At 39.4% G+C, this 27,166-nt stretch overlaps 2 protein-coding genes across 2 annotated transcripts; both read left to right on the plus strand.

The window, feature by feature from the left end:
- Window positions 1-538: 538 nt before the first annotated feature.
- LOC115947087 (retinal homeobox protein Rx-like) lies at window positions 539-3,374 on the plus strand. Its single transcript, XM_031052254.2, has 3 exons — window positions 539-1,112; window positions 1,215-1,399; window positions 1,469-3,374. Exons 1-3 carry the CDS (start codon window positions 1,040-1,042, stop codon window positions 2,420-2,422), a joined length of 1,212 nt encoding a protein of 403 aa, XP_030908114.2. The 5' UTR covers window positions 539-1,039; the 3' UTR covers window positions 2,423-3,374.
- A 2,246-nt stretch (window positions 3,375-5,620) lies between these two features.
- Window positions 5,621-26,951, plus strand: BMS1 (BMS1 ribosome biogenesis factor). The gene is made up of 23 exons (XM_034065553.1): window positions 5,621-5,680; window positions 6,118-6,360; window positions 6,741-6,931; window positions 7,969-8,048; window positions 9,380-9,568; window positions 10,058-10,200; window positions 11,411-11,532; window positions 11,947-12,143; window positions 12,834-12,970; window positions 13,528-14,324; window positions 14,914-15,015; window positions 16,172-16,329; window positions 16,856-16,937; window positions 17,858-17,934; window positions 18,933-19,115; window positions 20,609-20,797; window positions 21,390-21,570; window positions 22,102-22,160; window positions 22,811-22,933; window positions 23,794-23,941; window positions 24,902-25,077; window positions 25,565-25,726; window positions 26,418-26,951. The coding sequence occupies exons 2-23, from the start codon at window positions 6,185-6,187 to the stop codon at window positions 26,652-26,654; spliced, it is 3,909 nt and encodes a 1,302-aa protein (XP_033921444.1). The 5' UTR covers window positions 5,621-5,680; window positions 6,118-6,184; the 3' UTR covers window positions 26,655-26,951.
- Window positions 26,952-27,166: the final 215 nt, after the last annotated feature.

Genomic DNA, 27,166 nt, shown 5'->3' on the forward strand with positions numbered 1-27,166 from the left:
CTGTGGAATGCAAATGGTATGTGACAGCTTTCAGACTTTGTCCCCTTACCCTTTGGTTTCAGAGCAAGCTGGAGCAGGTCCCAGATCTGAAAAATGAATGGGAACATGTTGAGATGACAAACACATGAAGTAATGATGCTGTTGTTCTTGAACACCTTCAGTGATAGCTATTAATGGTCTCATTTGACAAATTATTACATTGACTAATTGATTTACTTCTGTTCTAATCCTGTTCTAATATCTAATCCTTTTCCGCATTGCAACTGTCACTCCCTGTAAGTACTTATGTCACTCTTGGCTCTTAAATAATATTTGTGGCCTCTCTTTTGGTCATGATTTCACCTTGGACTGAAAGTACAGACCTTGCTTGTTCTGTACATGTCTTGAATGAATAGAGCTGTCTGGAGGGAAAAAGAAGCAGGAGCAGCCCTAGCAGAGGAAAAGCTTGTGGTGAGCTCTTCAGCACTGCAGATTGTGCTGGGGGAAGATTTGACCTTCACTATGAATAGTGGGGTTTGATGCAACATTTAGTGGAGCCACCAGCGTTTTCACTACTGCAGTGAAGATGATTCAATTTAAGAGAATTTGCCATGGATAGAAACAGAGTGGGGTAGAGAATGACTTGTAACCAAGTACAGTAAGTGCTGGGATGGTTTCCATTCAGAAGGTCAGTGTGGAGGCCTCTCCACATCTGGAGGAGCCCCACGTTTCCAGCAGAGCCCCAGGCCTCTGGTGCAGAGAAGGGGAAACTTCTCTGAGGGCTCCAGCAGAGGTGAAAGATAATTTCATTAAACTGTCCACTTTCCATGTGAATTAAAGAAAGGTGGATGGGTTTGTGGCGGCAGTGGGGGCTTCACTGGGAGACGCTTTGGCTCCTTCCATGGGCCGAGCCCTCATTATGTGTATTTTGGTGATGGGATGACAATGGAGGTGTGGGAGACGGCTGTGAGTCACCCTCGCAGGCCCGGCGGCTCCGGCCCCCTTGGCGGGGGGGTCACTCACGGCCAGGGCGGAGGGCTCATAAGGCACGGAGCAGCCTATGCCACCCCACAGCCAGCAGACCTCGGCCCACATGGAGCTCGCCAGCCTGCCCCGAAGCTCCGAAGCCACCGGTAAGACTCTCGGCATTTGTGCTGCCGGGGAGGGGAGGTGAGGGCGGCGGTGGGGCAGGAGAAGGGGGCTCCATCGCTGACTGCCGTCCCCTTTCCCCACAGGCGAGGCCCGGGCGCGTCCCACCGCCCCCAGCGCCGGTCGGGAGGGCGGCCGGCGGAAGCGGACCACGTTCAGCAAGGTCCAACTGGAGCTGCTGGTTCGTGCCTTCGAGAAGGAGCCGTACCCCGGCATCGCGCTGCGGGAGCAGCTCTCCGGCCTCACCGACATCCCCGAGTCCAGGATCCAGGTGAGGAGGGTGGGAGGGCGGCTTCCCCCGGCAGGCGGAGCGGGCGCTCAGCCTCTGCTGCCCTCGCAGGTGTGGTTCCAGAACAGGAGAGCTCGGCAGCTGAACCACAAGAAGAGCGAAGCCGCTGCCTGCCCCAAGCCGGCCAGTGGCAAGCAGAAACCGACCCGCTGCGGCGGCGGCTGCCAGGAGAGGAGCCGGACGACGGAGGGGTTTGGGCCAGATGGGAGCCTCGTCCATCCACAGCCTGGCCTACCGGGAGGAAGCCAGAGTTTCGCTGGTCAGCCTGTGCCCTGCTCGGGGCAGCTTTACTCAAGGCTTGATACTCATTTCAGGAGCTTGGATAACACGTTTGGAGCAGCGGGTCAGTCCCCAGCTCACTTCGGTTTGGACTGCATGGGAAAAGGGGTCCCACTCGGTGCGGGAAGCGTGGGGAGTACCCCCCAGGTCTCATTTCCTGTGCAGCAGGCACAGGAATATCCATACCTGAAGAAATCTTTCCCTGAAACCTACTACTCAGATGCAGATGTTTTCCAGTATCATATAGAAGATCATCAGTACCTGGCAGCTAAAGAGAATGTGTATAGGAGGCCTGTCTTAAACTACTTAAATGCTAACCAGGGCCTGGGTGATGAGAACTGTTTGTATATAAAGTCAAACGTTTCTCCATTTGGTAAGGGCTCCACTTTCAATTATGTTGAAGGGGAATCTAAGCTGGAGGTCGAGCAGGTGGGGCACAGTCCACCTCTGGTTCCAGCTAATAACACTAGTCCTCCTTTGGTACTTCCAAAACATGAAGAGGGCTGTCAAGGGACACTTTCTGCTCCAGCCTCATTGTATGGGCAGCAGCTGCTGGAGACAGTAAGTGACTATGACCCTCACTGGCTAGGCATGAGAAATGAAATTTTGGGAACTGGGTTAGACTCACTGTTTGAGAATCAGCAAAACTGGGGGCAAGCTGGGGCAAAAAGTTACATTTTTGCTTTTGGTGGGCAGAACTCAACCTGTCATCTGGGTCACACATGAACCTCACAGCAGGTCTGCTTGACTGATGATAAACTAATGTGTTTTTGTTGGATTGGCAGTGTTCTCCAAAGCAGCTAGAGATTTTGCAGGTCTGAGTATAGAGTGCTTGTTCTGGATTTTGTGCACTGGCTGGAAGGAGAGCAATGATAAGCAAAATTAGGAAGGGCTACAGGAGAGTAGCCTGCTGAATGTGTGCTGCCTCATCCTTTGGGAGCTGTTGCAAAGCTGTTTGCAGTATTCCTGTATGCATCTGGTTATTGGCAGCCTCACATTTACTATTTTTCAAAGGATGCTGGATTAATTCTGCCCTGAGGCTTGGGGTTATGGCATTGTTTTTGTGGCCTTACTGCAGAGTTCTCTTTCTGTTCTGGTCAGAATTCACTTTTAACTTAAATCTGTAGAAAACAGATGTATTTATAGCTTTTAGTGGAGAAAGCGTTAACATGAGAGGGGTACTAGCATGGGAAAAGCAGCCTTGGTGGTAGCACACTAGGTGTGTCTGTGTTTTAGGTGTGCTGATACAGAACACTACTGGTCTTTTCCTAGATACTTGATGTATAGTGTTTTCACTTAAAAATGATGACATGTGTAGCCTTTTAAAAGGCATTATTTTTGTGATTTCCTTCTGTATATTTTTTTATTGTCTTTTGTTTTGAAATTGTAATTTTCTATTTGCCAAATGAAGGGTTTTTTACCTGGGTGATAATGAATTTATAGAACTGCATGCAAAGGAAAAATAAAAATGTGTTCCAGCTTTGCATTCACACATGGAGCCTATTTTTATATTTCTCAAGATCCATGGCCATCTGGAAGACCTCTGTATTCATGGAAGTGTTTTCTTCCTGGAGCACTGCCATGGTTGTATATTCAAGCATTATCAGGCCTAGGATGCTGAAAATTCTCTATGCAAATCGTTTTTGTTTAAAATGTGGCTCTGGAATATTTTAAGTATGTGAAGATTTTAATATACATGTTATTAACTTAATTACTTTGTTTATAGAACAAAATAAAACATAATAAAAGTACAACTTAAACACAGACCATTATTTTATTAAGAAAGATATCTCTTGTCAATAAGCTGTATGTTAAGCTGTATGTACAAAGAGCTCCAGAAAGTTACTCCTGACTTTTGTAATTTTTAGCTGTGGCTGTGAAGAAGTCATTTAACTTTTCTACCTTGATCTGAAGAATTTGGAACATATGTCTTGTGGAAGAATCATAGCTTCAGACAATAGCTGCAAGGTGCTTCAAACACAAAAAAGTTGTATATTAGAGCTAAGTCCAAGTTAAAGATTGTATTTATCTTGCATATATGATTCTTTAGTGAACTTTTAAGACTTAATAATTTATTTACACTTTTCTTCATATTGACTTCCTAATGAGAAGTGAGACTTGTTCTTACACACAGAACAAGAATAGTTTTACCTGTGAAAAAGACAAGAAACTGGTGTTCAGAAGTGTGTCAAATCAGCCTTGCTTCATAAAGAAAGAGTGAGTTGAAGAGGAAGAGGAAAAAAGACATCTGAAAAAATGGTATGCCCCAGTAAACCAAACAAGGATGTGGGGTTTTGGTTCCTCCCTGGCATCAGGGGCCACCAATTGTATCCTCCCTGGTGATGTAAGTGCATGGTAACCAGCATGCTCTTATCTCATGGGGCTGAGGTAAAGAGTTGGTGGGTTGCAGATTCTCTTGAGTGAGCCTCTTCTCTACAATGCATGCAGCCATCATTCTCTAAGGCATTCTATTCTGCTGAAGCTCACAACCCCACAAGGCAACTGTGTTAGGTAACGGCTGTTGAGCTGTCATCCCCGCTGCTCTGGTTATACTGGGCATTACAAACCCTTCATCTGGCCTAGGGCATACACATCCCTTAATATTAAACCTGTGTTTCCAGCACTGAAGTGGAATATGCTCTAAATCCTTCTTGAGCAAGTCCAAGAAAAAATAAACAATTCTCTCACCACAGAGCTACCTACTGATCATGGTAGAGCTTTTCTGTAAGTTGTGAGTTTGTCACATGTTGTTTTTAACAGACCTACCTAGCATATAGCACAATAAACACAAACCTGTGCAGAGCAGTCAAATGCAACACTATGTCGCAATGCTTCTATTAACTTTGACTCCTTACTATGAGGTGGAAAATGCTGGAAGACAAATCTCTGCTTGTTATACAAGTAGATGATGCTGAGAAAAAGGTGGGGCAGGAACCAAGTGTGTTCGGTATTGGACTACTCTTATACTGCCTGTAAAATGCCCATTTATAGAAGATATGAGGATTTTGCACGCTGAATTTTGAAAGCTGCATTTTCTTCCACATAACTTGTCAAAGTGAGGACCCAATTTTACCCATGTGGTTTACAGTCAGCCTGGTCCTACTCTCCTGCTAGGCACCTTGAGCTCTTCATTCGTGGAAGCCTGCAAAGTGCATTCCTTTCTTCTCAGCCATCTCCTCCAGCAGCAGGACCAGTGACATTCACAGCCACTGCAGCTGTGAGTCCTTGCTGGAAGCCTGAGAGGCATGATCTGACAAGCACCAGAGACAGCAGTCCATGACCTCGACATCTCTTTAGCAGCTCTGCTCCCCCCCCATTTCTTGGTGTAAGGCAAATTACACCACAAAAGAGGGCTATCCTCTTAATTAAGCAGGGCTTCTACCTGCAACTAGTTTTGTGAAGACTTGCCCTAAGGCGTAGGCACAGGCATAAACTATTCACTTCGCACCTAGAGTACCCTGCCTTCTGCATGCCTAGACATGTCCTTCTGTGGTGGTGGCCTTAATAGCTGGAAAAAGCCCCATCTAAGTTTCATCCCAGTTCATAGCACTGCCCTTCACTGGTTTTTACTCTCCGACTTTTGCTTGTCCTCCCGTAGTCCTTTGTAAGGATTTTTCTTTCAAACAGATCTTTCTCACATTGGTTTCTGAGGCCGCAGCAGCCAGTTATTAGGGGAACAACCTAGAAGGCTGCGGTAGCAAACGGCATACCCCGAGCCTCAGCCATCGGGCTGCTATCGTGACCCTTCACAGCATTTGTGGGGAGCTGGTTATGCACACACCTGAGCAACCACCGGCCGGTACCGGCTCCCTCAGCCTCGCCGAGCGGCTCACTGCTCCGCGCACCCGTGGGGCTGCAGCCGTGTGTACCGGCAATAAGGTTCCGTCGCAGCCGCGCCTCCCGGAACTCCGGGTGCAGCCGCTGTTTCCGAGGGATCTCTAGAGGAGCGCGGCCGGTGTGGGCCCACGCGGACCGGGCTGCCCGGTGAGTGGCGGCGGCTGCCGGTGGGAGCAGCTCTCCTGCTCCTCAGGACCGGCAGTTCCCTGCTATGGTGGCCTGGGGGGGGGGGGGGTCTCGCTTTTCCCGGGGTAAAGTAGTGTCCCGTCCTCTGCTGCGGCCCGCACGTTCGGGACCAGGCTGCCGGCCTGTCCAGAGCCCTGCGGAGCGCGGAGAGCCGGCCCGGGCCGAGCCAAGCCACTGTGGCGAGAACGCGGTGCCCAGCGAGCAGGGTCTGGGGCCTGGCAGGAGTACTGCTTCGCTCAGGGTGGACTTAGGTGTTTTCCTCTGCGTGCAAGCAGGACACAGATTAGCGGTGTCTTTACCGAGATGGTTCAGTAATGGTTGCATAGTGCTGCTGTTCTCTCACAGGTGTGCTACATCCGTTTGCGGTGTGTGCTAACTGAATTTTCTTCCTGTGTCAGGAGTGTGCAGTATCACACAGAAACAGTCAGCATCGTACTGGTTGTAAACTGTTTGTGGAAGAGTAAGATGGAAGAAAAAGAGAAGAAGAAGCATCGTGCAAAACACAGTGGGCCCAAGGCAGAGAAGAAAAGGAAACGTTACCTCAATGATCTTGGAATAGGAGATGAGGAGAATGCACGGAAGAGGAACCCCAAAGCCTTTACAGTCCAATCTGCTGTGCGGATGGCCAGAACTTTCCACAGGTAAGAAATGGGAATCGGGTATAGGGCATGCAAGGTTGGCTGGATGGATAGGTGTTGCCTGGGGTTCTTTGTTACTGTGTAGAAATATACATAGTGTATTTTTCACTGGTGCACTCATGTAACTCTCATCATTCACCAGGTCATGTTGTAGTTAATGCACATGTCAGAAATATGGTGCTTTTTGTTATGTAGTACAGCTGTGTTAGTTAATGGAAAAAAAAAGGTAGCTCCTTAGACTTGGAGTTCTACATACATACTAGTATTTGGGCTCTTGTTGAACCTTGTGTCCAAGCTTTTGCAAATACTGAAGACTTTCAAATAACAAATGTTACCTTTTTTAAGTTCATTTATTTACCTATTACAATTTTTTTTCCTTTCAGAACTCAGGATTTGAAGACTAAAAAACATCACATTCCTGTGGTTGACCGTACTCCTTTGGAGCCACCTCCAGTGGTGGTGGTTGTAGTTGGCCCTCCCAAGGTTGGGAAAAGCACCTTAATAAAATGTCTCATTAAGAACTTCACAAGGCAAAAGCTAGTTGAAATCCGGGGTCCTGTTACAATTGTTTCAGGTGAGAACAAGGATAGGAGAAATTGAAACGTGTACTTTGCACTCCTTATTTACCTTCTTTGAGAGTTAGGATGTGTTCACATTGTTGTAAATTTAAGTAACTTTAAATAAATCCTTTGGATGTGTTTTTAGGCATACCTGTTAACGGTAAAAGAATAACTAGATTTAGGCCTTTAGGAATTTCTGCCTCTGAACTCATTTTCCACCCTGTTGGTATCCCAATTCAGTGTCATTTTTTGGTTTTGAGTTTGGTTTTTTCTTTTTTTTCTGGCTTTTTCCCCAGTTTCTTCCATTCCCAAAACTCTCCCAAGTTTTCATTTTCCACTGGGTTATCTTTTCACTTTTGAACTGTTATTCTCTGGGTTCATCTTAACCTCTACACATGTTTCATGTTCTTTCAGATTCCTGTTCTGTAATCCTGTCTTTGTGTCCCTTTTTTCCTCAAGCCAAGAACTAATTTGCCTGGCCATTTCTGGTAACATTTCTTCACCTCACTCCCTCATCAGTTCCTTTTTGTTAAGTTTTCATGCTCAGTTACCAGTTGTCTTAGTCTTTTCCTTTCTTGCTTTTTCCTCAATATTACTTGGGGGGAACATTGAGGTTCTAGGGTGAGCACAGCTCGCAGCAGTTCAAGGAAGCCGTTTGTAAGGGAGATCTTGCTTGGACAACTGGTGCAGATAGGTTCTTCAGTGACTTACTTTAACTAGTAAATTTCCTTTTCCCAGGGAATAGCTGGCAAATAAAGGAAAGGAAAAATGGAAAGAAAGAATGATGTGTTCAATAGTTTTTCCTAGTTGGTCTACTGGGACTGAAAGGTTGAATTTTGCAATTGATTGCCTGAAGAAAAACAAAATCATAGCTGTTGTCATGTCACAACTATATGTTTAAAGTTGTAATTTTTAGGTGTTTTGTGTCTAAAGTTCAGTTAGCTATCTCAGGTTAATCAAGCTGAGCTGACAGTGGCTGACTACAGGAACATGACCTGATGGTTAGTTTGATCCTTCTGTTTCAGTCTTCTGTTTTTAATTCTGTTTTTAGGTAAAAAACGCAGGCTAACTATTATTGAATGTGGATGTGACATTAACACAATGATTGACCTGGCAAAAGTTGCTGATTTGGTGAGTTAACAGTGGCATGTGATTTCTGCTGTAATCTATATTGAAAATACTACTTTGGGCTGGAGTGTACTGATGTCTGGTTTCTTTACCCATCGGGAGGACATGGAAGAGGGGAAATGTAACTGAACTTTTAATGAGAGATCTGACAACAAGCCAAGGTGATAAAGTTACTTTTCTTTAAAGGATATGGCCAAACCATGTAAAATCTGAAAATGGATTTCAGTCAAGAAGTTTTTAACTAATGTAGACAGTAGAAATAGGTATTAATTTACTAGTTGGTACACTCTGTCAGTCTTTTGAGGACTGCTGTGTAGTAATAAAGTTGATTTCAGTGGAGTGTGATCACTACTGTAATCGACTTGTAACTTTTGGTTCAGTGGATTATGTCAACTGCTCTTGGGGAATCAGTGCATATCCATTTTTCTGTTTGGAATTTCACATTACTTGTGGATGTGGGGTATATTATTAATAGCTGATTACAGCTTGGGATCTTAATCTAGATATTAAGTATAAATGTCCAAATATATGATTGCACTAATCTGCATATTGTTCTACTTGCATGTTTTCTGCTTGGGTAAGGGAGAAGTATTAAAAAATAGAAATATTTTCTGTTGGTAGATGTGACTGATGCTTGAGATTCTGCATGCACATGATGACGCTGAGAGTTTGGTGTTATTGTTAGGAAGCTGAGATTACATAGCTGATTGTAGATGTCTGTCATTAGTTCTCATGTGTTTTAAGTTCTTAATTGCTGAGGCTCTAATACAACTTTGCTTCGATTTTCATGTTGTTGTTGGTTTCTGTTTTCCTATGTCAGTGCTTTTTAGTGAGGCATAACAGTAATCATGATGTGTGGATTAAGTTTGTCTCATTTTACCAGAAGTCCTGGCCTGAGAGGCATTAGTGTATCCAAGACAGATAATAAAATTTTACTCATTTGGTCAGACATTCTTGCCAATGTTGGGAAATATTTGATTTTTGTATATTTTAAATTCACTGAGTAAACACCAGTTCAGACCTTATGATGATACTGTATGTTATTGCATTCATAGAGCAGCCTTATTCTTTTATAGTTTTCTTGGAAACCACAAGCAAATCAAATCTGTATAAAGGAGATTAGATTTCCTAAGCCCCACTAACTTCTAAAACATCCAAGATCCATAAGATTCAGTTAAAAAGACAAGGTTGATTTTTGGGTTATATGAAAATAACAAAATTTTTTACAAGGTTTTGCTTCCCAGGAAGTTTATGACTTTAAAGGTGCGGTCTTTCAAATTGGCTCGTGTGTACTATGGTATTGTTATAGTGAGATGCTGATGTTGTATTTTCAGGTTCTAATGCTTATTGATGCCAGCTTTGGATTTGAGATGGAAACATTTGAATTTCTGAACATTTGTCAAGTACATGGTTTTCCCAAAATAATGGGAGTTCTTACCCACCTGGATACCTTCAAGAACAACAAACAATTAAAGAAGACGAAAAAGAAGTTAAAGCACAGATTCTGGACTGAAGTGTATCCGGTATGACATTCAACATTCATTTTCCCGTATATTTGCATTATGGAAGCTAAATTAAATATGGGAATATACTTAGGTGTTATTATTCTCTACGTCTTTTAAATGATACTATAAGTGGACAGTGCTGATAGACCAAGTTATGCAATATTTCTGCTATTTGCTAAAATACTTGCATAATTCTCTATCCCAATGTGACTAGCTTCTAAAGGTGTGATACTGGTAGAAAAGTCTGTTAAATAGGTGGTGTGCAGGGAGGATCTGCTTGTAGGTCTGAGACACAAATTAATACTTGTATGAGGTTTTATGGATGTGAGTTGTTTTCCTCTAAGAGTTGGGGATGAGTTTTCATGCTGAAGTTGTTAGTTTGATCTTTTGGAACCAGTTTTAACCTTCAATTTCTGATTATCATTTACAAATTTGAATGTCATTACCTTTTTTTTTTTAGTTTAGTATTAAATTTATGCTTAATATGTGTCTTTTTAATGTGTTTAGGGTGCTAAGCTGTTTTATCTGTCTGGGATGGTTCACGGAGAATACCAAAAGCAGGAAATTCACAATTTGGGGCGTTTTATCTCAGTTATGAAATTCAGACCTCTTACTTGGCAAACATCTCACCCGTATGTTCTTGCAGACAGGTGTGTACTTTTCTCTCTGTTCTTCAGTCTCAGTGTAGATAGCACCTTGCTGTTTAAAAAGACCCAAACTCCTATAATATTAGAGCCAGTCAGCTCTATGTGTGAATGGGTATTTAGTTTTCTCCAGGTGATTTTGGGGAAATAAAAGCATACTTTTCAGGTTTGTGCCCATAACTAGCCATTCAGTTTTCATTGTCATTGTATCAGGACTTTGGCATATTGCAAATACTTTAGAAACATGGAAAAAATAAGTAAAAATGAAAATTATCCTGTTTATTGATGATTAAATTGAATTTTTGTGGATAAGAAACAGTACTCCAATTTAACAACTGGTGAAATTAGTCTTCAGAGTTCCTTAACATTCCTTCTGTTCCATCTCCATGTATAGCATTTGATTCACAGTCTCTTTGGAACATGAAAGTAATCTTGATGGTGGGTCTGCCCAGCTGAGTGCTTAGATCACTTGCCATATTTTATTGCTAGAATACTTAGGTTTATGACTGAACTCCCACAGGTCTCTTGTGAAACTTTTAATTCTTCAGGAAAAAAAGAAGCATCATGCGAAGTCCTGTGAAATACACAAAGCAAAGGGAGGGATAATGATGGAAAAGAAAAACATCTGTAGTCTTTCAGTAACATTATTTTAAATTGCTGTAACTGTTACAAATATTTTGGTTGTTGAGGAAGTTCTAAGCTGATCTGCAGTCAGAATGTGCCCATCTTCTTCCTTTGTTGTGTTTGTGTTGCCTCCCTTGTGCAGTGTAGGAAGGAGCTCTGGAAGGAATTTACCCTTCATCTGCTTGAGAACGGCCAGTCTTTCCCTCTCCCCTTTCCTGTGGTTTTTTTTCTGTTGCTCACTGCCATTATCAGGAAAAAGAGGGTAATATGTGGTTGCACAGGATGCAGTTTTCAGACGTTTTCTCTCTAATGGCAAAATTGATTTGAGGAGGGCTTTGTGTAGCAAGTGTATAAACAGTAATTAAAATGTGCTAAGAAAGCAGTACGTGTTTAGTGAAATGTCAATAGTTCTTCTGGAAATACATTGTTGAGCATGATTATACAGATTTTAAAATGTTTATGAAAGATCTTTTTGTCTAGGTTTTTTTTTCTCTAATCATTCTATTCCAATTATTAAGAGGCAGAGCATGTAGTGACAACAGTTATGCTGCAATTAACTGATGGATGTTCTAACTTTTTTAATGTTGGGTAGAATGGAAGAGTTGACAAACCCAGAAGATGTTAGAATCAATCCCAAATGTGACAGGAAGATATCACTTTATGGATATGTGAGAGGTGCCCACCTGAAAAACAAAAGTCAAATTCATATGCCAGGTAATTTTTCATATTCTTATAACTGTTTTTTTGTACTGACCTATGAATAATGTAGCTGTTGCTATTTTTATTGTTGGAATTGTGAAATAGATTTTTCATCTTCCTTATACATGTTAATGCTTTTGGAAATTATTTTTCATAATACACATTTTCTGTAAGAATAATTGTAAATAGTTTTAATTTTATTCAGCTTTGTAGCAGTGTTTAGACACAATATTGGCAGCATCTGAAGTTTTTCAGAGGTGTTTTTGCTTTAAAAGGTGTCTGAAGTACAAAACATACTAGCTGTAATAGTGAAAAGTAAATTTGGCTTATGTAAATTTCTCATATTCATTGAATAAGTTTCGTATTTTAAGTGAATGTTTTAAAGGCTTAATATCAGAACCTTATTGTTTCCCTTGTCTCTCACCCCAGGTGTAGGAGACTTTACTGTGAGTGATGTGAGTTTCCTACCAGACCCCTGTGCTCTACCTGAGCAGCAGAAGAAGCGTTCTTTAAATGAGAAAGAGAAACTAGTCTATGCCCCCTTATCAGGAGTTGGGGGCATTGTATATGATAAAGATGCTGTTTATATTGACCTTGGTGGAAGCCACGCTCATGAAAAAGAAGAGGTAATGGAATACTGTTGGTGATTTTAATTCTCTTGCAAAATGTAGCTTTATCCTTGGAGTCAAAACAAGTGTTTAGAAATAAATTCTTTAGAATAATCAATCCTTACATATCCATAGTGTGTGATTTCTTTTTCTCCTCTAGCAGTTTCAGAGGAGAGATATTTTTATTATCTCTACATAAAATATCGTGCAACGCATTTGAAGGCTCACTTACTGAAACTACCTTAGGTACTTACTAACTTTCCAATTGCTGACTTAAGATTTAGAAAAATCACTGGTACTGGGGTACTGTCACTCTTCTGTTTTGCAGGGCAGGGTCATTGTGGGAAAACAGAGGATTTAACTGGTCAGAGGGAGAGGTGGAAAATGGATTGTATACAAACAGATTGAATTCAGCTGTTTTCCCTGTACTGTACTAAATGTTATATACATTTATTGTAGTGGTTGCATACTGTGAAGGAGGCCCTCTTTAATTTTTCTTGGGTTAACATTACACGCATTCTTGACATGTGAAGATGGAAGGGAAGACCTTGCTGTTCTGAGAAAATGTTTGTATAAAATGCTTTGGGGTTTTGTTTTTTTCCTTGCATGTGCATGTTTATACTGTTTTAGGCAGATTTATGACTGTGTTAGCTGTCCGTTAGACATTTGTTCATTTTAATTGAAAACTAAAATATCTTGACTTTCCAGGAAGAACTGAGACCAAATCATGAACTAGTTCAGAGCCTCATCTCCACGCATTCAGCCATTGATGTTAAGATGGCATCAAGCAAGGTCTCTCTCTTCATGGACTCTAGACCCATAGGTTCAGAAGATCTAGGACAAGAGTAAGTTATGAGTGAATGTCTTAATTTCAGGCTCTAATGCAGGAAAAATTCTCTCTAGAGCACAGTTAGAATGGCTTATTATTTAATTCTTCCTGTTCTGAGACTACTCATATGCCACATGTATTTTGAGATAGGACTAATTGATATTAGAAAAAATTTGTAAGCAGTATAGTCCTGCCTTCCAGGAATTCCTTGCTGTTATACCCCTAGGTAACGTATTTGGGTTTTTTTCAGAGTTTTGGAGAACATCAGTCATAATCTTCAGTAAAATTCATTGTATAACCTATTTTGATTCCATGGAAAATGAAGAAATTTCTTGGAATTATTTATGGCTGTAACATAGGGTGACTTCCTCAATTAAGAGGCATTCCATACTTAAAGAACTCCATTGCCTTTTTAATGTTCTCTGTAACCTCACCTTGTTAAAAAAACCAACCCAAAAACAAAACCAAAAAACCCCCCCAAAACCCCACCATATTAACATGAAGCTTCATTGTTTCAATAAAATATCCTTGTATTTTACCATTTTACCTTGATTGTGATCTTTGGAAAAACAGGTTTGTGATGCCAAAAGAAGAGAGACAGATTGATTTAAAGACTGGAAGAATACGTCGGAAGGCACTATTTGAAGAAGAGAAAGAAAACGATGATGCAGAAAGTGATGAGGAAGACAACCAAGAAGAAGAAGCAATGTCTGAGGATGGAAGTGATGGTGATGATGAAGATGATGCTGAGGAAGAAAGTGACAGAGAACTATTAGGGGAAGAGATGGCTGTTGGGAGAGCCAAACGTATGAAAACAGAGGTGGCTAAAGAAGAAACTGTAAATGAACTGCTAGCATTTGCAGACAGTGACGATGATCTTGAGATGAGTTCTGAAGGAGAAGAAAACACTGACCTTGAAGAGAGTGAGGTGGAGGAAGATGAGGAGGAGGAGGAAGAGCAAAAGACTCACAAAAATGAAAGCTCAGATCCTGAATTTGAGGCTGCAGATGAAAGAATGTCTGAGTCTAGGCAGCATGAGATAAAGAGTGAAGATAAAGAAATGAGATCACAAGTCTTAGATCACAGTCTGAAAAGAAAAGCAGTGCTGACTACAGATTCGGGCAACTGTACAGCAGAAGAGGCATCAGAATCTGAGGCTGAAAATTCTTCCCTTGATGAGGGTGATGATGAAGAAGGATCACATGATGAACTGGAAGCTGAGGAGTCAAGTAAGAAAGGATTTCAGCACACTCGGGCAAAAAAAGCTGGTCGACAGTCTGAAGTTAAAGCTGAGGATGATGATGTGGAGAATCTACTGAGAGAGGAAGATGAGTATGAAGAAAAAATAGATTTTTCTGCTGACACAGCAGGTAGATTATAATTGTTAAAACTGTCAATTTTTAATTGGATTCATACATTTATCTTTTAATCTTTTCACATTTAGAAGGAATAAAACATCCTTATGGGAGCATTCCTAAAATGTATTACCTATTCACTAAGCGCTGGAACAGGTTGCCCAGAGGGGTTGTGGAGTGTCCATCCTTGGAAAAACGCAAAAGCTGTCTGAACATGGTAGTGAGCAACCTCTTCTAAGTGTCCATACTTGTAAAGCAATGGAGCTTTACAGGATGACCTTAAGAAGTCCCTTCCTACCTCAGCTAATTCTGCACAACTGTGAGGAAGACATGTATCGTCACAAAAATCATAATCTCTTGCTGTTCCTAATAATCTCAAATTTTTATTCTGAAATTAGGGCTCATCAGAAAAAAAATTAGTGATATAATTTGTTAGCCCCAGTTTATGTTTCTGTGTTTATATAGAGTATGTAAAGAAACCAACTTGTAGGTTCTGTCTACACTTCTTAAGCCTTTTATTATAATGTCCTTATTTAAATCATTTGTGTAGCTCCTAATTCTTGTTCTTTCTTTGAGGTAGAATGCAAGTTTTTTACCTTTTCAGGTGCACTTAAGTGGAAAGAGGACCTCGCACAGAAGGCAGCGCAGGCCTTTCTAAGACAGCAACGTTCAACCCCCAATCTTCGTAAACTCGTATATGGAACAGGTATAAATATGTTTGGAAACTTGTACTGTCTTAATATAGGGTAGCTTTTTAGCTGTGACCAAGTTTGCAAGTCTGAATCCAAGTTCTGTCTTGGTGGGAGGCTTGAGAAGACTTTCAGTTTTTTTTTTCATTGCTGATAGTCATTTTCACTAATAATTGTAATAAAGACAGCTTTTAGTTTTCCAACAAAAACCATTTTGAGGTCATTTTCCAGACTGCTCTGTTGTTATTCATATTTTCTGGTACAACTATTTCCCCCCAGACATTTAATGTTCAGTCATTTATATAATTATCTGGTAGATACTACACAAACCCATTGTGGTAATTGATGTGTTTTATAAAGGGCTGTCACTTGTTGGTTATTCTCAGGAATTCCTGTCAGTGACTGAGAGTGGAATATTCTCTTAGATATGACTTAGTATTATCATGTCTGCAGTAAGTGTGCTTGTCAAGAAGACAAAGAGCTAGCTGGCTTAAAAGGAAGAGAAAATTACTATTTCTGTGGTTTGTCTTGTTTAATTGACAAGTTTTCCCGTAGTTGTCTGCGTGTACAGACCTCATCATGCAGAACCTCTGTAGCAAACAATTGGAATTTGGCTTTTGTAAACCGACCACAGTGCAGGAATAAGAAGATTTGCTGACAGATTCGCAAGTCTTCTGGTGTTTTTGATCTACAGACTTAACTTCATGTTGTTTCTATATACAGATCATTTTGGTATTGTTTCTGGTGACAATATTGAATGAACATCCTGTGTTTACTTACCAGGCAATATTTTTTTTTCTAATGATTTCAGTTATGCAAATAGAAGCAGATTTCAGGTTGTTCTGAGAAATCTGGGCTGTAGAATTTGTGAAATGAATTACGTGTTTCTGTGAAGAACTGTACAACTGAAGTTCACTATGATCACAGTGTATAGGATGTCCCTGGTTGCTGCTCACCTTATTTCGTTATTGTGAGGTTGTTAATTTAACTCTTTAACACTGGATCAGTGTAGTTTTTTCTTCAGTCTTGCAAACTAAAACTAGTTTTAAATATGAATCTTTTTTTTTTTTCTTAAATGACTTTCATAATACTGCACATAAGGTGGAAGAGAAGTTATTAATGAATGTAATCCATGTGCTGTGGGGGAAATAATCACACATATGTTTCATGTAGCTGTTGAGGATGAAGACCCTGAGGGTGAGGATGCAGGTGATGAGCTTGGAGGTTTGTTTCACGTCAGCCGTCCAGACAAAGAATCCAGACAGAAGGCTAATGCTCTTGACTGCTCCAAATTTCCGATAGAAAAGCCACAAGATTGGGATTTAGAAGAGGTAATTGGATAATTGCTTCAGCACGTCCTATACTCGTTGTATCCTGCTGTCTCATAAAGTACTACTGACTTGTCATTGAAACAGATCTATGGGAGGTACAGCCAGATTGTCATATCTTCTGCTACTTGCTGTTGTTAAAAGTAGTTACTAGCTAACAGGTTCCAAGACCTGTTCTTACAGAAATGAAAAGTTCGTCAGTTTAATGCTTGGCTATCTTGACTATTTGGTGGATCACAGTTTCCCCTGCTTTTTACTTTTTGACAAATAGCAATCCTAAGTGAAAACATAATGTAAGAAGGTAGAGACCTTGTTAATGTAAAGACCTCTGGGCAAGAACTGAGTTGGTTTCACATTCTTGCTTTTGCTGAGGCACTGTGTACTTTTAGTCATGATGTCTTGATATGGAGCTATGTATGAGAATAGCAGATTGAGCTGGTATCACTATGGAGGAGTGGGGAACGCATTGCAGAATGTTTGTTGATGACAAGCTGTAACTGTACAAGGCAATGACACTATTATCTTGCAGGTTATGAGCAGTATTCGAGACTGCTTTGTTACAGGAAAATGGGAAGATGATAAAGATGCAGCAAAGCTGTTGGAGGAGGATGGTATGTGTAAGATAATGATAATGAAAATTATTAATGCATAAAGGATTTTTAAGAAAAGTATGATTTCATGGTTACATATGTAGAATGTTTTGCATTATCGATCTACTTGTAATATTTTCAAACTGTCACATAAATTATTATGCAGATACCAGTGCATTTAAACATTGCTGTAAATCACTGTACAAACAGTAGGTAAATCAGCACATTCTGAAAATATAGTCCCTAAAGATAGTTTATAATTTAAATTAGGAAATCTAGTCCTTGGTCCACACTTTGTGTTATGTATCTGAATTTAGCTGTTTGACTTCTATGAATGATTTATTCTTTTGGATAGTTTCAGTAGAAATAAGCAGAAATTCTTTTTTAATGGGAAGATAAAGTGGTCATTCACATTTGGCTGAAAAGTGAAAACCATCTTCAGATGTTTCAGGAGTTTTTTTTTTCTTTTTAATTAGAAAATATTTATGAAATTTTAATAGTATGGCTGTATCTTGCATGCAAAATGATTGTGGTTTGACAGGCTTCTATAAGCATTTGGTTTTAACTTAAATATCTGCTATATTTGTTTTTTAATTTTTTTTATTAAAGAGTTCCGTCGCTCTGCTGGTATCTTGTGTCATTAGAGTGCCAACTTATGTGTGGTCCTTAGAATGATCTAAACTTTATTTCCATTTTTGAAACCATAAAAGTATTAAAAGGGAAGAGGAGGAGCCACTGAAGTTCAGCTGAGAATTTTCAGCTGAAACTAGAGAGGGCAGAACAGCCATATAAAACTGTTGATGGAAAGAAAAAATATTTGTGCTGAAACTACTCCACAAAGCAGTACTGAGAAATGTACAGTACTGAAAGTATGATAAATTGTATGGAACAACACAACAGAATGTTTAACTGTCAGATATCTCGGATGCTTATGGTTGCAGAGGAACTGTATGGAGATTTTGAAGATCTTGAAACGGGTGTTGTGTACAAAGGGAAGAATGCTGCTGAAGGAAATGAGGTCTGACCCGTATTTTTATGTTCTTTAGCAACATACATGTATGTAAATTTCTGATCAAATGATAGGCTTCCTATGTAATAAACGTAGTTTTCATGAATTGATAGGAAAGAATTCAGTGGGAACAAGGAAGAAAAGATACCTGCATTATGGACTTTGATGCCTACACATATCTAGAATGGCATGTTTCATTCTCAAACTGAATTGTTATTTAAAGTTAATTATGTCAGTTACATAATTAACATAATAATAACATAAATAAGTGAGGAAGTTACCTCACTTGTTTAACAGTAGGTGTCAGGCTTAATCAAGAGGTGTTTCAAGCTCAAATGCGATCATAATTGTACTGTGTGATTTTGTCTGATGTGGAAGATTGTAGAGCTCTCTTTAAACACTTTCCTGGTTGTTCCTCATATCTGCATAAAAGAGGCTGGTGGAAGCAGTTTTATGCTGTGGCTTGGATATCATCTAAGAATAGCGGTGTAGTTGTCTGTGATGATACAGATTGAAAAATCAAGGGTTTTTTTCAGACTGAGCAACTTGATGGCTTTGCATTTCATTATAAAATTGAGGGTAATGGCATAATTCTGGGAGTTTTCAAATGGTCTGTGAACAGACTTCCTACTCTTGCCCTCTAGAGTGCTGCCTTCCAGCACAGTATTACTCTGTTCCATCAACCATTACTTTATTTATCCTTATGTTTATTTAAGATGTATAGTAACAGATAAATCAGTTCCAGGGAATGTTCTCTGACATTAAAATAAATGTTAAGTAGTTTCTCAGTGAAAAGTGTGATTATATTATAAAACATAACTTCTAAAATGACTGAAACATCTTCCTGTATGAATAACTTACTAATTTGTCTAAAATGGAGATATTTTTAAAGTGTCTAAAAATTTGCATTTTGACAAAATATTACTTAATATATATTAAACTGTTAAGCAGAATGGGTTGTTTTTCAGTTACCAGTTTTACATGTTTGATAACTTACTGTTGATTAGACTGGAAGTGAAGAAGAGGAGGAGGAGGAAAAAATGTCCAAACCAGAACCAGAGGAGGAGGAAAAGAAAAAGGAGCGGATGGACAAGAAACGGAAACTGAAAGAAATGTTTGATGCAGAGTATGATGAAGGGGATGCCACATACTTTGATGATCTTAAAGAAGAAATGCATAAACAAGCACAGGTACAAGCTGTTAACTTAGCAATGTATCTGGCTATATGTCTTAAAAAATACTCGGAGTTTGCCTGAAGGTTTTTTCCTGGAGATAGTTCAGAAAATACACACAAAAAAAACACATGCTTGCAATTTTTTTATGGTTGAACTTTTTGCTTCCATAACTGGAAAGAAAAGAAACCAAAGATTAATTTAAATTGACTTCAGTTAACCCTACTGTAAATCACTGAATAAATCAGGATGTGTCATCTAAGCTTCATCTACCTAAAAGTTTTTAAGCTTTCCATTTGTCACATAGTGGTGGAACTACTATGACAGGTCTCAAAAAAAGCCAAAGCATGAAAGGAAAAAATTCCCTTCCAGGAGGTGTGGGGGGGAAGGCAGGCACCTTTTTATGTATAGGAAAGTGAAAATGTTATTAACGGATAAGTAAGTTCTGTAAGCCTTTTCATCAAACTGGCAAGTTATTTTAAAGAATAAATAATTGATGACCATTGCTCTCTACATGTGGTAGAAGTCTTCAGGGTAACTGTATCCAGAAAGTAGCTTCTTTGGCTGACTTGGGAGAACATTGCCTTATATTGCTATTAACTTCACTGTCTTCTGACATGTTGTAGTAAATAGTCATTAAATTAATTATTACCTTCTTGCATTAGCCTCTGTCGTAAGTGATCGTATGAGCTCTGGTATGATGTACTTACTAAGAGCACTTCAAGCATAAAGACTGGCATTCCAGTAAAGAAATACAATTTGCAGCTGTTTCACTTGAGGTCTGTTCCAGAAATAGGTATCAGCAGTACTCTTACTGAAGGATGGAAAGGGCAAGGCTCTCAAATTGGGGGTGTGTAAAGGCTTCTAGAATAATTTCCTTGGACCAGAAGATTTTTGCCATATCTCAATCAATACCATGAGATGCTTAAACGTGGCATTCTAAAGGTAGCTGAACATTGGGAGCTAGAACAGGAGGGTGAGGCTTCTGTTATTCACAAGTATATCTTGTTAAATATTTACATAATATCTACATTCAAATGGTACAGAAGAGCTTTAAAAGACACTTTTGATGATACACAGTATAAGGTTGCACAGACATATTTTTAAGCTGCTGAGTAACATAGGAGCCCAGCCTCCTGATAAAGTGACACCTTAAAGATCAGGATAACTTTAAAAGGTACTTGGGCTCCTAAATAAAAACGTACTTTTGACAGTTGTATCTTTAGAATCCAAAGTTACTATTAGGAAAGGTATATCAAAGTCACTCCGTCATTTTCTTCTTTTGGGTGCTGTCTTTCAACTAGACTAACAGGCCCATTTGGGATTTCAAATTGGAAGGAATTCATGGTGGCAGAGATCTTGCTGTGAATAAAAAGTCACAGAACCTATAGATCTTTCCCAAAAGATTTATATAAATGGTAGCATGTTTTAAATAGAACTTGCACCTCATGAACAAGTTGTTAGTACTTGAATTTTGTAAAACACATGGTGGCTGTCTTTTTGTCACATAGCTTAATCGGGAAGAATTTGAAGATCAAGATGATGAGACCAGAGTGCAATATGAGGGCTTCCGGCCTGGGATGTATGTTCGAATAGAAATTGAGAATGTCCCGTGTGAATTTGTCCTGAATTTTGACCCTCATTATCCTATTATCCTGGGTGGTCTAGGCAACATTGAAGGAAATGTTGGATATGTACAGGTATGTAACCAGAGCTGTGAGTGCGCTTTATATTGGCACAGGTATGCTTCAGAGTGTCTGGAGTTACATATTTTCTATTTATTAAAGATACAGTAAGCACAGAGAGAAACCTTTGTCTTTGTCTCTCTAATACGGGATTTGCTTTTGACACTTTTAACTACAGTAGCAGATGCTGGATTTTTACAGGCCTGACTGGATAACTGGAAAAAGTAGTTACTGTTGTTTAATGCTCATCTACAGAGATGTCTTAGGACTAAGGTCTGATATTGCAGTTGCTAAATTGCAAACATAAATTGTGCTCTGAGGTTCGTGGTCTATGGAGAAGGGGTTATAGAAAAGTTACTAGCATATATATATATATATATAGTATTAAAATAATACTATTATGCATACTAGCATGACTTCAAAGTGGGTGAAATACTGATTGGCTTTATCTTTGCAGTCAACCTAGTGTTAATCTAAGATACAAAGGTTACTGAGTAAAAACTTCTAGTGTAGATGGTGCTTTCAGTTATTCCTGAAATTAAGGCTTGATTTTCAGAATTAATGTTGTTATCCTGTAATAGCATTGTTCATCTTTTCTTCTAATTAGTTGCGCCTGAAGAAGCACCGGTGGTATAAGAAGATACTTAAGACACGTGATCCTTTAATCTTCTCATTAGGGTGGAGGCGATTTCAGACTATCCCCATGTTCTACATTGAAGATCACAATGGGCGTCATAGACTTCTGAAGTACACACCACAACATATGCATTGTGGAGCAACTTTCTGGGGTAAGGGCATTCTGGAGTTACTATCCTGCATCACTTAATCATTATAAAATTCTCCAGCTTTACAGGATGTATCAGGAAGTATAGGCAATAGCATTTAGAATGGGAAGTCTTTAACAATTTGTATTCCTTGTGAAATACCAGATAACACCAAATAGTATGGGAAAATAGGCAATTGCCTATAATCGGTGAATTATTTGGATGGCTTGTGAATTATTTGGTTTTTAATCAGTTTCTGAACATTCAGCTGTGTTGTATCACATCAAAGAAGAATATGATTTGTTTGCTGTGTGCAAAGAGACATATATGTTATGGGCCCAGCCTGAAAATGCTTTTGAACATGAGTAACTTCTTGCTGACTATTCCTTTAACTTTCGTACAGCTATACATGCGAGTATGGGTTGAATGCTTTAAACTTTTATTTGGTTTTATTAATTGAAAATATTTGACATATATTTCTATGCTTTCTGACTTCAAACGGAAGCTAGATGTTGTGTGGTAAAGCTTTTCATAAATTCTTTAATGTTCTTGTAGGGCCCATCACTCCTCAGGGGACAGGATTTTTGGCAGTTCAGTCTGTCAGTGGCACAACGGTAGGTTTGTTATCACAAAAGGTTGTTTACTACTTTCCACATGTCTTTGGACATGCAGATTTGGGAAGAAGGTGTATGTGTGGGAAAGCAGTGATGTAGGAACTGAAAAAGTAGGTAGACTCAAGATTTTGAAAGGTGTGTTACGATGAGATAGGAAACTGGGTGGATGGCTTTTTAACAACTTTCAGTATTTTCTGTGGAAGGAATTATACCTATGTGATTTTCAGTTATTAAGTATTAAGATAACTTTAAAACCTTTTCACAGGATGAGATGCTGTGGAAAATGTCTCTAGCATAATACTGACTTACAGCAGTGCACAAAGCACTTCTCCTTCGAGACTTTCTGTCTGAGTAAGATTGTGTTTCGTAAAGAGAACACAGCAAGATAGATAACAAGGACTCTTAGACTGCTTCCAAGGTCATTAGAATGGCAGTCCTGAAAATCTCATTAGTGAATAGTTAGAAATGTTATGTCAGCAGCACCTCAGCTAGTTGGTACGAAGTCAGTTTGCATTTGTCATGCTGCTGTACTCCTGCAGAGGTTATAAATTCTGAACTCAAACTCCAAAAAGTGGTGAAATTGTATCAGTGAAATGGTATCTTCACTGGTAAACACACTTCCAGCAGTGTCTTTCATCTCTGTGTTTCAGCCTGATTTTCGGATTGCTGCAACAGGAGTTGTGCTTGATTTGGATAAATCCATAACTATTGTAAAGAAATTAAAGCTAACTGGTTTTCCATTCAAAATTTTTAAGAACACTTGTTTTATTAAGGTAAGTATGTAAGTATGTATACTGTGAAACCACATGTACCAATGTTAGGAAAGAATGCAACCTGGGACTCTATCCATCTCTCTTTCCTGAGGCAGAAGCTCCCTTTAGTTGTGGTATACTATTCTGGCTCTCAGTAGTTGCTTGGCTTTATTTTAAGCTCTTTTCAGTGCGGTTTCTAAAGTCTGATTCAGGTTGATCCTGCTGAATTTCAGCTGTGGGATCAAAGATAACTTCTAGCAGTGCTTAGGACTCGTATAATTACAATTACAAAAAATGTTTGGGACAGGAAGTACTGCAGGAGTGAATTTTCACTGACCTTCCAAGTGTCCTTAGACCACCTTTCAAGCTCAGGGAGAGGTTTGAGTTTTCCATGTTTGGGGCAGTAATAAACTAAGCACTGATCCCAGCAGTAAAGTGCTTAAGTATTCACACATAGCATATACAGATTTTTTTTCCTGACTTCCCTGTGATATGAGAGAAGCACAAACCTGGGAGAACCATATTGTATTAGTCTCATAGGTAGCAACTTAAAAGCAGCTTACTTGCTTTTTAAGGTGTATTGTGTTCTACCCGATCACTTTAAAAGAGAACTGGACAGATTCTCTTAAATATGTTTTGTGTTAGAATTGTAAATGTATGTGTTTAATGCTAAGAAGCCTTGCTAGATTACTTCTAGTAGCTTACCCTGAAGGTGGCTCAGTAGGTTTGGTATGATCAGGACTCTTAGTATAAACACAATGTTATGTTCTTCCTATTTCTTTATAAGATAGGCTTCTGGGAATTACATAAGTTTTTGAGGCCTACATAGGTCACAGAGAGAGTTAGCATCTTGAATGATGGTGGCTAATTCACACTTTCAGGGAATGTTTAACTCTCAGTTGGAAGTGGCTAAATTTGAAGGTGCAGCAATTCGTACTGTGAGTGGTATCCGCGGACAGATCAAAAAGGCCCTCCGAACTCCAGTAGGTGCTTTCAGAGCAACATTTGAAGACAAATTGCTGATGAGTGGTAAGTTGCACTTTCCATGTAAGTTATCACACAACTTTCATCCTGCTTCACAGATTGAAAAGACATGTCTCAGAATCTCTGGAATCTGATAATTGAGATCTGAATTCAAAGAGCATGAAATGCCTGGTGAGACAGAGAATTAAATTTAAAAAAAAAAGAGAGAGAAAGTACATTTTATGTACTATTTTTTTCAATTAGAAGTAATATAGTATGCAGCTGAAAAGCTTTGCCTTGGAGACCTGTTTCTCTAACTCTTTTCAAGTGTTTTACACAGCATGATATTCTTTTCTCCAGAGTTGCATTGTCATTCTAGTTAACTTTTTTTATTAACCTTTTGGAGAAATTATGCAAGGGGTAGGGGTGAGTGATTTTCTGTTTGCTGAGTGTCATTGTGATGTTGAGAACATGAGTTTATGCTTGTTTGGGCTTAATGACCTCTGTTTTCTTAAACCTGTTTAAAGTATGTATAGTGCAAAATAAATGCCAGTTGGTTCTTTTATAGAAAGAGGTTGAGGAAGAGCAAAATGTCTTTTTCAGTAATAATAGAGGTGGAAAGGACCTTAAGATCATCTAGTTCCAACCCCCTTGCCATGGGCAGGGACACTTCACACTAAACCATGTCACCCAAGGCTCTGTCCAGCCTGGCTTTGAAATATATGAACTCTGTTGCTAGTTCTTTAATATGAATAATGATTAGGGTGTATTCAACTAGCTGCTCTTCAGGAATATGGACTGTTTACGACTTCATGGGGTTTTGCAGGATCTGAGTAACCAAAGGCAGTGGTTACCTTGCCTTTTGCCTAATGCTGGAAAGATTTGGTATATATACCAAACAATACTAGCATGTGGTCTGGGTTGCCTAGGTCTAGTTACCTATTCTATTCAGGCAGTCTTTGCTTAGAGTGTCAATGTAATGAGTTGTGGTGTTATAGAGCCAAGTAACATTTCATTTTCTTTCAGATATTGTCTTTGTGAGGACTTGGTATCCTGTTTCTATCCCAACATTTTACAACCCCGTAACATCCTTGCTGAAGCCAGCAGGTGAGAAAGATAGTTGGAGTGGAATGAAGACAACAGGCCAGCTGAGGCATGAGCGAGGCATCAAACTGAAACAAAACAAAGATTCTCTCTATAAGGTATATTTCATATGACTTCTTCTTTTCTTTCTTTTAAACCAGTTTTCACAGTCAGGTTGTACTCTGCCTCAAACTCTGCAAACTGAGAGCGGTGTAAATACATGCTCATACATATGCATGGCTGACTTCATATTTTTATCTACAAGGCAGTCTTTCCTTGCATGAGATGGGAATAAAGCAGTGGAAAGTAAATTGTTGTGGGTCAGTGGAAGTTTATAAAGTAATCTGCAGGCTAGAAGTCTTATGCAATGGCTTACTGAGGCTTCTGTCATGGTAAAATTGGGGTGAATGTACCATTCATAATTAGATGCAAGGACGTCTGCGAACTTTTTTGGGCTTGGGTTTTTTTGGGAAGTGGGGGAGGAGGAGAGAGCAGGCAGGGGAGGGTGTCGGTGTGTTGGATTGTGGTATTTTGTGTTTCTTCCCCTTAAGATGGAAAATAAAAGCTTTTAATGATTTTACATATGTGTTATATCAATTCTTTTAGCCTATTGTGAGGGAGAAAAGGCATTTCAATAAGCTCCACATTCCTAAAGCACTGCAGAAGGCTCTGCCTTTTAAGAACAAGCCTAAGAATCTTGAGAAGAAAGGCAAGACTCCAAAAGACCAGTGGAGACCAGCTGTTATCAGGGAGCCTCATGAAAAGAAGGTAATTATCACTTGCTCTGAAACAAGGACTCAGGAAGTGTAAATGTATTGCTTAGACATTTCTAACTTATTTTAGCACTTGACTCTACTGTTAGTGATGAAGGCGTATATCCTTCTAGTGAAAAATGATCACCTGCAATTTGTTTTATTCCTGTTTTGTCACAGAATGTATATGGAACTGTCACTGACTGGATGGTGTCTATTTCTTAAAAAATTAGGTCACCTTAAGCTTAAATATGATTTTTGTTCTTTTCACAGCTCTTGCAAGGTATTTCGGTTGGATGTATTGCTCTCACATTATGGATGATTTAAATTGGCAGCTGTGGTCCTCTGTTTGACTTGGCATTGCTAGGCATTATTGACACAGACAGGACTTGAAGTGAATAGTCTGCTTCAAAATCATTAATTAGTGTTTGCAAAGGCAACAAGATCCAAACTGCAGTTAAAGTGTTCTGTAGTAGCAGTTAGCCTTTTAAATACTACCTCACCAAAATCCGTGTTTGCAAAAATCAAACCTTTGCTTAACTTCCTAAGAAGATTAACAGACCATTTTAGAAATTGGGTAACAGATGCAGAAATAATTTGGAACTTGCCTTGAATCTCTGATTCATTATATATCTCTCTGAAGAGACCAAACTGTTTCTTGCTGGCCAAAACTAGACTGTATATTGATTCTCCATTTTCTGTTTTAGATATCAGCTCTACTCAGTGCTTTGAGTACAGTGAATAATTACAAGATAAAGAAAGCCAAAGTGAAACATCGGGAACATCTTAAAGAATATCTCAAGGTTAAGCAGAAGGAGGATGAACAGAAATTCAAGAGGCAAAAGGAGGCCAAGAAAAAGATTTATCGCATCCTGGGACAAAGGGAGAAAAAGAGGCAGAAGTCAAGCTTGAAAGGATCTAGTAAGGAAGAGAAGAGTACATAAAATATCATCAGGTTTCAGACTAAATGAGGAACTAGGGTAGCTGTGCAATTTTCTGTTGAAGAAACAAAAAGGCCTTGGACTAGACTAGATGTGATCTCAAGGGAAGTAAAAAAAAAATGCAAATATGATGTTATTCATACTTTTGAATACATTTAGCAGTGTATATAAATAAGATGTAGAAGTATGGATTGTGTATTTTCTACCTGATATTCTGGAGGACTTTGTATTTCAGTATATTTGTATCCATACTGCACATTCTATCTAGCCAATAAAAGTATTTTAATGTCAATTACAGGATATTGTTTGTTTGTAAGTTTTTTGTGTTGGTACTAGTGGACTTCTGCGGGAGAAAGAGAAGTCCTCGGGATGTCTTTGAATGTGTTTCTATGTTGGCAGTACTTTGAGCCATAGCCTAAATTTTGCCTCTGGCAAATCTTCCATTAAAAAGTGTGAAGATCAGCTGTTACTGGGCATGAGTTTTGGATTCTCTAGCTTTGATGTACTAGTAGATG

This window comes from Melopsittacus undulatus, chromosome 8 (genome assembly GCF_012275295.1).
Source record: "Melopsittacus undulatus isolate bMelUnd1 chromosome 8, bMelUnd1.mat.Z, whole genome shotgun sequence".
Classification (NCBI taxonomy): Eukaryota; Metazoa; Chordata; class Aves; order Psittaciformes; family Psittaculidae; genus Melopsittacus; species Melopsittacus undulatus.